Consider the following 11,214-nt stretch of genomic DNA (forward strand, 5'->3'; position numbering starts at 1 on the left):
AAATTCATCAATTTCATATCCATCTTCACCATTCCAAATGACATTTCATGTTATAGAATCACTTGTTGTAGCCTCAAAAAGCTTCATTGCATTAGGAGCCCATTCAGATTTCCAACCATGAAAACTACCCCTTCTATCTTTAATCTTGGACATGGCTAATATCCTAATATCATCTAGCATACTTATAATAGGCTTGTGCCTAGCATCCATAATACTAGAGTTAAATGATTCAGAAATGTTATTATCAACCATGTTAGTACATCACCTGTCACTTTGATATGCTCTGCTCCAGTTTTGGGGTGGATATTGTAGCAGGTCTACAACAACTTGCTTCTTAATTGAGCTGATCTTGGACAGATTAAGTTTGAACTCCTCCTCGAATGAAGACCAAGCTGCAATCTAAAACCTCATTTTCAACTCTTCACCTCTCCATTTCTTACTCCAATTAGCATAGATGTGCCTTGCACACCATCTATGCTCGGCCTCTGGTACTTGCTCTTTGACTGCCTCCATCAATCCCTATTAAACATACAAAGAAACAATAAGAATACTCATTTATATGTCTAGTTGAATACAAAAAAACAATAGGATCATTGCATAACCTTTTGCATGTCTGATATTAGAGTAACTATAGATCCATCACCAAGCTGTAGTTCATGCTTTAGCCAATTTAGGAACCAATTCCAGTTCTGCATGTTCTCCTTGTTCACTACTGCCCAAGCAATATGAACAATACCTTCATTTCCATCTTTGCCAACTGCAACCGAAAGTAACCCTTTTCAAATGACATGCATCTAAAGAAATCAAAGGCCTACACCCACCTAGCCAATTCTTCTTACATGTATCAAGCATGACAAAGATCCTCTTGAAAACCCTCATGCCATTAGCCAACTCATCATTGGATAGTTGGAGTTCCATTTTGCTCCCTGGATTTGTCTCTTTCACCTTGTCAATATAGCCTACAAGGCTGTTAAACTCCTCTTTATGATTTCCATGCAGTGTAGTGATGATAGTCCTCTTTGCCCTTTTGCATTTGCCAAGACTGACATGAAGTTTTAGTTGATCTTTCACATGCCCTTGCATATCCTTGGCTGTAAACCTAGGATTTCTATAAACTGCATCTTTGAAAAAGTTTGCAAGATAGGATTGAGAAGCACTAGGCACTTGCACTTCTCTTTGCCTACAACATGTGTGCTCTGCCACCAATGTCTTAATAATAAGACCCTCTGTATCCCCATCCTTTGAGGCAAGAAATACAAATGGACAACTGTTGTCACCAATGCATACCACCCTCACCCTCTTAGGTTCATTATTTAAGAACTTAAGCTTATAGCCAAATTTCACAGAATAGGTGTTAATAGCCTCTCTAACTTCCTTTGCCCCTGCAAAGGTCATACCTAGTTCAAAATGTCCTTGATCTCCTTGTTCAACATCTCTAACCACAACAACCTTCACTAATTCATCATCACTCTCTGTTAGCTCTTAACTATAGGTACTAGAGTCTGTCTCCGAACCATCACCATCATCTTCATTATCACTTGCTATTTCATCAACATTTATTCCATTATCCTCTTCGAGTGCATCCCTCCCCTCCTGTCCATCTAATCCAGTTTCTCCTAACTCTATCCCTTCCCCAATCTTTGCATCATCAATCCCCTCACCATCTTTTTTAATCTCCAACCCATGGATACCCTCTAAGTCATTCCCTCCATTTTCACTATCAAACAAAGCTAATGGTGTAATCTAGGGAATGGGCTCTCTATCATGGTCAGCAAACAAAAGAATTTCAGTTGCCCCAAGGATATCCAGATAATCAAACACCTTCTTAGCATGCTCATCATTCCTAAGTAGCTTCAAACCCTTTTCAATTGTATACTCTTCATCTAAAGCATACACCTTATTAGGTTTACTACCATAACACTTAGTAAATTAAGCCACAATACGATCATAACTCATCTTATCGAACTCCTCTTCAATTTCAAAAGAATAAAACCCATCATAAATCAATAGTGCATTTTCAGACTCCCTTTTCCATATACCACCCCAGTAATTAAACACGAAACTTAAAGGAGGCATGCTGCATCAGAAACAACAAGAAAAGAAAAAAACGAGTTCACATTCAACATTGCATGTACGAAAACAATAAAACTAGCAAACTTCTGAAATCCAATAAAAAAAGTTGCATGCTCTGCAACTAATAAACTTCTCAAATCCAAAAAAATTAAAAGCTAAGAATCTCTAACACTTACCTTGTTCGAGTTTTGTTGGATGCACTCAAATTGGTAGTCTTCCGCGCTCGCTCGTCTTCTCTCAATTTCTCTGGTTCGCCGATGAAGATGGAGAATGGAGAGACGATTCGTATGGTATGGTTGTTAAGAAACCCACGCTTGCATTAATGGTGGGGCCCACCATCGATTAAAATAATAAAAAAAAAAATGAAGACGGACGGCGTTAACCTGTCGTTAGGCAAGGGGCCCAATTATTCGATTTTAGGGACTATGGGGGTTTAGTTGGCCCAACTTCGACTATAGGGAGCCAAACGTGATAAGGGCCACTACGAGAGGAGCTTATTTGATATTTAACCCTTTTTGGAGCTTATAAGCAAACTCAACCAAACACCCTCTTAGTCCACCTTACTAATTGTTATAAAGGACTTTTCTTTTATTATTACCTTCTAAATTTGGAATATATATTTGCCATTATGAAGAGATTTCTAAAACAAATTGTTTATTTTATTTTTATTCTTACTTGTTATGTAATTTAAATAACATTATAATTGTGATAATGATTATTATTAAATTTTTTATTTAACTCTTTATTTTATTGATAAAAATTGGATCCCCTAAGTTGAAAGTTTGGCTCGGCCCTTGATTGCACCAATGTTTTTTTTCCCTCAGGTTCCATATCTTTTTACTTTTTCTAATTTAAGTCCGGTTAATGGTTTTCCTCAAATTAAATCCTACGTGGAGCTCGAAATTGATGTTGCGGCCATAAAAAAAACACAGTGGACTCCAAAATAATACTGTGAAAACTATCTCTATTTTCTTATTACGCTTTCTATTCCGACTGCATCGCTGCACCATCATGCCTCTGAAATTTGATTTGAAATCACTTCTCTGCACCACCGCCGCCACACACGCCTTCTTCGTCAGGCGACCTCACTGCCTCTATGTCACAACCACCCCTCTGAAATCTCTAGATATGAGGCAACTGAGAGGGTCGTTGTTGCACACGTTTTTTCGTTGCCGCTACACACGCCTCACCGCCAACGTGGCACGTGCCCTTTAAAATTCCTTGATATCCATTTTTGTTTGAAAGTATTGCAGCAACGATTCGAGTATTTCGGGTACCCGAGCCAGGTATTCGGGTACCCTAAATTACCCGATCAAAATTGTCTCTTTCAAGTCAAGTTGTGAAAATCGGGTATTTCAGGTATTAAGGTACCCGAATTACCCGATTTTGGCCTATTTTTTTTTTAAATGAAAATGTGGCCCCTATTTTAAGCCTTTGCTAATGCACTTGTAAAATGAACAAAATCCTAAACTGTCAACATCTTTTCTTCATAAAATGAACATAATCCTAAACAAGTTTAAAGAAATTGTAGGCTGCGCATGTTTTAAAAATTAAAATCAACAGGTAAGCCGGCATACCTGTTGTGTTGACTGCTGTTGGAGCTAGGAGGTGGCACCGGCGACTCGAGACTGTTGTTGCTGCTGCTGCGCAGTGGACCGGTGGAGGCTGCAGCAGTGTGGTGTCGAGGCGACTCGAGACTGTTGCTGTTGCGCGCGCAGCTGCGCGGTGGTCAGTGGTCTGGTGGGGGCGATCGGCGACGGGGTCGTCGTTCAGGTGCGAAGGCGTGGCCGCGTGAAGGCTGGAGCAGCGTGGCGGGAGGGAGTGAATGAGCCAGGGACGACAGGAGTGACCGAGTTAGTGAGAGTGAGTGACGAGCAAGAGCAAAAATGAAGTGACTAGGGCTGAAAAGTTAAAATTAGAATTTCTCCCCCTTATTTTCAATCGGGTATACCCGATACCCGATTTTCTAATGCTCAAAATACCCAATACTGAACCCGACAGCGAATTTTTCGGGTATTAGGTACCCGATACCCTATTTTTTCAGGTCGGGTAATCGGGTACCCGATACCCGAACCCTATCTTCCCACCCCTATCGTCTTACAATGTTAATTTTGAGTTCTACGTAAAATTTAAATTGGGCAAACCCTTGTCTGAAGTAATTTTTTTTTTAAAAAAAAAGATGTTATGAATTATATTATGAAGAAAAAACATGTGTATAATTTTCAAATTCGATAAAACGTTTTGAATTTACAAAAAAAATGTAATAATAGTCCTAAATAGCTAGATACAATAATAAATATACAAAAAAATATTAATGAATATCAAATAAAATGACTACGGTAAAAAATCGTACTCCCTACGTCCCACTTTGAAAGACTTATTTTTCTTTTTGGAATGTCTCATTAAAATAAACTCGTTTTGTATTTTGAGTAAAAAATAATGTATGTAATTGGTGTGGATCACACCACTTTCATCCTAAAACCTAAAACGTAAGTTTATTAATTTTTGTATCCAAAAGAAATGAGTCTCTTAGAGTGGAACGGAGGGAGTAATATATTCATATATATTATAGAAGAAGTTATAAATAAAGTACGATTTTGAAAATATTAATCTATATATAATATAAAAGAGGAGTATAACGTAAACTTTTTTCCACCAAAATTTCTCTCTCTTTATTTTTCTTTTTGTAGTTTTGATTCTATTTTGAAATCATCAATTTTAATTTATAAAAAATATTCAATATGGATGTTAAATTAAAGATAATGACGATATTTTTAATTTGATGTAAAAATTATAAAAAATAAATTTAAAATCAATAAGTTATTATAATTTAAAGACATAAAATAATATTTTTTATCTCTCCTCTCTCTTCTCTCCTCTATGATATCCTCTTTCATTTCTCATTTTTTAAAATGTCACAGTTCTTTTTTTCTCTTTCATTCATTTTTCTATTTATTTATATTTTATTATTTATATTTTATTATATCAGTTTAATGCAATTACAATGATGAAACTTATATTTGTTCATTTTAATACGCTTTAGCTTAAAAATATATTTTTAAAGGTTAAATTTATATTAATATCAATTTGTATATATCTTAAAAATCAATTTTTTAAGCTTCAAAATGACTCATTGGAAAATTATTAATTGGAGAACCATTATCCATTTTCTTTAAAAATAAAAATTAAAAGTAAATTGAAGAGTTTAATTTTGTAGTAGCATGTTTATTTAAATTTACTAAAATTGTAGTATATATTTAATTTTAAAAAATGAACAACACATATATCATGTTAAACCCTTTATTTTTCCACTTTCCAGTTGATAAAAAAATATATACATTGATAGAAACTTTATTTTAAAATTTGTATTTAAACAAAATGACAGCATATATAAATATGACTTAAATATTTATTCAAAAACTATATTAAAACTATATGTAAATAAATAGTTTTGTACTTATAAGAATATTATATGATCCATAATGATACTCATTATCATCTATACTTGCTTTTGATATTTCATAATCTATACTATATTAAAACAGCAGTTTTCAATTAGAAATTAATTTCAAATCAATTTGAAATTGATTTGAATGGCAATTTTGAAAATATATTCAACATGAAGGTTACAAATAAATTATATCCCACTCACCCCACTATCTCACTTACACATTAACCCATTCAAAAAATTCAAATAAATCCACTAAAATATTATAAAAACTAACGATCAAATTACTAAAACTATATTTGAATGGTATTTTATTTAATTTTATATGTATATCCATATTCACAAATTATAAATTCAAATTGTTACTCTAAATAATGCACATGCTATAGATAATTAGGTAGAAAAATTAGATTGTATATTCGAAGAAGTATTTTACTGTATATCAAAAAGATGGGCACTTGTATTACCGTAATTCACTTATATATTGATATATATATATATATATATATATATATATATATATATATATAATGCATATTCAATGAAAATGCTTTAGATATAATATTTTTTATGGTGAAAATTATCACATAATTCATATTAGAATTTGACGATCTAACTTAGAACATTCATTTTTCTTGGAATAACCTCATTCATCATAAGTTTATGCATAAAAGACAATTCAAATGTATTTCATTTTTTTTATTACCATAATTATAAATTTAATGTGTATTATATGAAATTTGAAATATTTTTCTACCAAGAAAAAAATCAAACGAATTTAAATGGAATGGTAAATTAGATCAAAGAAATGATTATGGACACTATTCTTAGTTGGCAGGTGATTACACAAATAATTTGAAATAATTTATTTGCTTTAGTTCTTATGTTAATTTATTGATTTTTATATATGATTTGTTTCATATAAAATTTATTATATTGTAACTGAGATGATAATTTTATTCATAAGTTTGTTGGCCATGATATTTTTTAATTAATCATTATCAATTATCATCATAATTTGCTCTGTGAGATTAAATGAACACAATTATTTGATATTAATTCAAGCAAATGTCGAATTAGTGGATAAAAACTTTTCTTCCACAAATGGTGAATTGTTCGAAGATGGTGGACTTATTGATTTAAATATTGAAGAAATGCCTAGCAAAGGTATTGCATAAACATTACAAAAATTCTTTATTTATATATTTTTAATTGAATTTGTTAATCCATTTTTAACACTAATCTTGAAAATTAATGGGAAATGAGTAATTAATCTGCATGTTTTAGATGCTAGCTGATGCATTAACTGACATACATATTATATTAAAAAAAAATGTAATGATGGTTAGTTGGATACACTATACATAGTAATGTTAGATGCACAATTTGCCCACTCATTTTTAAAGAAATAAATTATATCGACCGAAATGTTGATTCAACATTGGAGGAGTCGTAGGAGAGTAATTTGTTCTTCGACATAAATATCAAAATCAGTATGATATTTATTTTTTAATTGCTCTTTTTTTTATAACATGCAATTAAATGTATTTTTGTATAATAGTTGATGGGGAAATAAACTTTTTCGGTATGCAAAATCTAGGTGGTATGTTTATTAGCTTACAATTAATTTTTATTCTTTTAATGTTTGGTTTAACATTTATATGAAAATACTCTACAAAATATAAAATACTAGCGTTGTGAAAATTACATATTTTATCATATATTCTACTACAAATATTTTAATTATAAAAAGTATTTGTACTTGTAATTTTTCAAATATTTATAACTATTATAATTGATTTACTATTTAATATATATATATATATATATAGTATATATATCTTATTATATATATATACAAAATTATTTTCGTGCATCGCACGAGGGAAAATACTAGTTTATATATGTATACACATTATCAATTAAATGCTATTTCAAAAATTCAAAATTCGAATGTTTTTAGATTCGTATTTTTATTGAGATTATATTGTGGATAATTTAATTTTTTTATTGACATCATTTATGTTTGTATTTACTTATATATATTATATTTAATATATTTATTTATTTAAATTATTGTTCAATTTCGATGATGAATTTATATTTTTATTGAGATTATATTGTGAGATTATATTGTGGATAATTTAATTTTTTATTGACATCCTTTATGTTTGTATTTACTTTTATATATATATATATATATATATATATATATATATATTATGGTTAATATTTACATTTATTTATTTAAATTATTGTTCAATTTCGATGATGGTCGTGCATCGCACGAGCGGGCACGCACTAGTAACAAAACAAAATTGTAGTTTACGTCTTATAAAAGACTACGATTATGTATACACACAAAAAAGAGTCATACAAACACTTAGGGATGTCAATCGGGCCAACCCACTCGGTTTCGGGCCAATCCATTTGGTTTCGGGTTATTTTCGGTTCGGGCTAGTCTGATTTTTTTATTTTTCGAGCTAAAATTTTTCGACCCTAACCCTAACCCACTCGGTTTCGGGCTAGCCCGTTCGGGCCCACAAATTTATGTTTTTTTTATATTTATAATTTTTTTTATATGGATAATCATATTATTGTAATAAAAATATATCTTGCTTTTTAAATCAAAACATTTCGCCTTATTTTAGATACAAAAATTAGTGTCATTTTAATATAAATTTACATAATATCTAATTTTAACTTTGTTTCCGATAAAAGTTGTATATAGATACAACATAAATTACTATCTTTCTTTGACTTTTATATCATAAATATTTATTATTAATCGTTAGAAAAAATCAAAACATATTATACAAGCATCAAAATGTTATTATCAAATTAAAAAATAAAGTATTAAAGTTTATAAATCAATTATTAAGAAAGTGTTCGGTTAATCGGGCCAATCCACTTGATTTTCAGGCCAACCCTATCGGGCTCGTGCTATTTTCGGTTTGGACCATTCGGGCTAAAAATATTCAGCCCTAACCCACGTTTTTTTATCGGTCTATTCGGGTCGACCCGTCGATTTCGGGCTTTTTTGACATCCCTACACTACCATTGTCATCAAAATTGTAGAGAAAACTGACTATACACTACACTTGTAAATAAATATACTTAATATAGACTACGGTTTCAAATCATAAACATAGAAAAAGGTCTTTCCCTACACCACATGTCTCTACTACGGTTTCAAACGATAAACATAGAAAAGGGTCTTTCGCTACACCACATGTCTCTACAGTAGAGCATGCACATACACTATGGTTTTAAATCCTAGAGAAAAGGTTATATTTGTATTAGTGCAATCAACACTAATTTAAATATTTGATAATCTTTTACATTTTTTATAATATATTAATTTGAAATTGACATGCATCTTAACATCTCAAAGTACAGAAAAAAAAAGGTTTCAATACTTAAAAACTCATCCATTATTATCCGTGCTCAATGGCGTCACAAACTCTCACTAAAAAAAAAACAGCAAAATGAGAAGTAGAAAATAGTAAGGTACAAACATATACCGGAAAAAAGAGAAAACAAAATCTGGGAACTACTTGGTGCTTGTGGTAGGAGGTTGAGAAGGCGTAAATTGGATCAAATCCTTGGATTGCAGCCAAGGCTTGACCACCACCACCGCTTCGAAAGTCTCAGGTGCTCCGGCAAGGGGCTTGGCGGCCAAGACCTTGAGGTAGTACTTGATGCCGGAGACCACCTGCGTCTGCGCCTCCACCACCTGCGAGAACACCAGAAGCTTCTCGCTGCCTTCGTTAGCCTTGCGCCGGTTGTATTCACCCACGCAGTATCTGCCCAGCTCTTGCACTTCCTTGTTGTCCTTCACGTTCTTCACCTGCATTCGCCCTCCCACTTTTCTGCCCACCGCCGCCGCGTCTCGAGGGAATGCGGCGGCCAGGAGCAGGAGGAGCAGCAGCAGCAGCGGAGAAGGGAATCTTGATTTGGCCATATGTGTTTTCAGTGTGTGTGTTTGGGTAGGATCGATGAAGATGATATATATGAAGAGAGATTAATTGGAGTGAGGACACGTAAGGAAGGGGGTGGCAGCAGCAGCGGGGTGCCGCGTTTTTGTAATGCAGAGGGCAGAGGATAGATAGAAGTATGCACTCTTTTTGTACTGTTGTCTCGGAGTGGGCTGTGGAGCCTACCATACCATTATCCTTTTTCTTGCTTATAAGGACACAAACAATTACTCCTCCCGTTCTTAAAACGTACTCCCATTGTCCCCCAAGATTATGTAAAATTATTTGAGCACAAGATTTAATAAAATTAGTGATAATTTTGATGTACGGAAGAAAGAGTCCCATCACTTTATGAAATGTGTAGTTCAAATTGAATTTAAGGTGAATTTTTTATAAATAAAAAGTGTTAGTAATGATAAAATATTAAAGAGGATGGTGAGACCCCTTAAAAGGAAAGTGACATAATCTTGACTGACGCCCGATATAGTAATTTTTACATAATCTTGACGGACGGAGGGAGTATGACCTTATTTGTACGTTTCTAAAAATTGTATATATTTTTTCTAATTAAAAATGACCCCATAAACCTTCTCTCTGATTATTTATAAAAAAAATGTGGAACTCAATCTTCACTCAAACACGATCGTCCTATTTTTTTACTTAAAACTCGTGCTATCTTTATTGGGTAATATTCTCTCTGTCTACTTCAATAGACTCACTTCTTTCGGACACGTAAATTAATAAACTTATTTTTTAAGAGAAAAATGGTGTGGTCCACACCAATTAAGCACATTTTTTACTTAAAATAAAAAACAAACCTATTATAGTGGGACGTCCCAAAAAGACAATTGAAAATTGTTTTTATAATCTATAATGGAGTATATTAAAAAGACAACTTTCAATTGGAAATCAATTTCAAAATTAAGTGGGCAATTTTATAGTTACACTCCCTCCGTCGCATGAAGCATGACCAAGTTCTTTTAAGAAATTGATATTTTGTGTGTTAAATATGATAGATGTAAAAGTGAAAAGATGAATAAAGGGTATTTTTTTTGCCATTTAAGGAAATTGGTCAAGGTTCGTGGGACAACAAAAAAAGAAACTTGATCATGCTTCGTGGACGGAGGGAGTAATAAAATTGAAGGTTTATTTATAAATTATTATTATTATTATTATTATTATTATTATTATTATTATTATTATTATTATTATTATTATTATTAATATTAATATTATTATTATTATTATTATTATTATTATTATTATTATTATTTTGTTTTATTTCCTTGGAAAACTATGAAATTTGTTTAATTATAAAATATTTAATATGCATATTAAATTAAAGATCACGATATGAGATTTAATTTGATATACTCCCCCCGTCCCACTAGAATTGACACACTTGCCTTTTTTTATTTGTCTCACTAGAATTGACACTTTCCTATGTGGTCCCTACATTCTCTACACACATAAAATAAGTGGACCCTACTTACTTTACATTCTTAACTCTTATTCTTAATCTCCGTGCCCAACTCAAAAGTACCAATTCCAGTGAAACGGAGGGAGTATAATTTAAAATGTAAAAAGTATTTATTTAAAGATTAAAGTTTTAAAACATTCTCTCTCCTCTATTTTTATTTTATTTCCATTTTTTTAACTTATATTTTTTGCTTTTCCATAATACTATCATTTTTTATTATTGTGATTTTTTTTATA

General features: G+C 31.8%; 1 protein-coding gene across 1 annotated transcript; it reads right to left on the minus strand.

The window, feature by feature from the left end:
- Nucleotides 1–8,923: 8,923 nt before the first annotated feature.
- Nucleotides 8,924–9,675, minus strand: LOC130992684 (cysteine proteinase inhibitor 5). Its single transcript, XM_057917435.1, has one exon. The coding sequence runs from the start codon at nucleotides 9,483–9,485 to the stop codon at nucleotides 9,075–9,077; it is 411 nt and encodes a 136-aa protein (XP_057773418.1). The 5' UTR covers nucleotides 9,486–9,675; the 3' UTR covers nucleotides 8,924–9,074.
- Nucleotides 9,676–11,214: the final 1,539 nt, after the last annotated feature.

Source organism: Salvia miltiorrhiza, chromosome 7 (genome assembly GCF_028751815.1).
Source record: "Salvia miltiorrhiza cultivar Shanhuang (shh) chromosome 7, IMPLAD_Smil_shh, whole genome shotgun sequence".
Lineage (NCBI taxonomy): Eukaryota > Viridiplantae > Streptophyta > Magnoliopsida > Lamiales > Lamiaceae > Salvia > Salvia miltiorrhiza.

Coding starts and splice junctions, on each gene's coding strand:
- LOC130992684 (XM_057917435.1), bottom strand. CDS start 9,485: ATGGCCAAATCAAGATTCCCTTCTCCGCTGCTGCTGCTGCTCCTCCTG.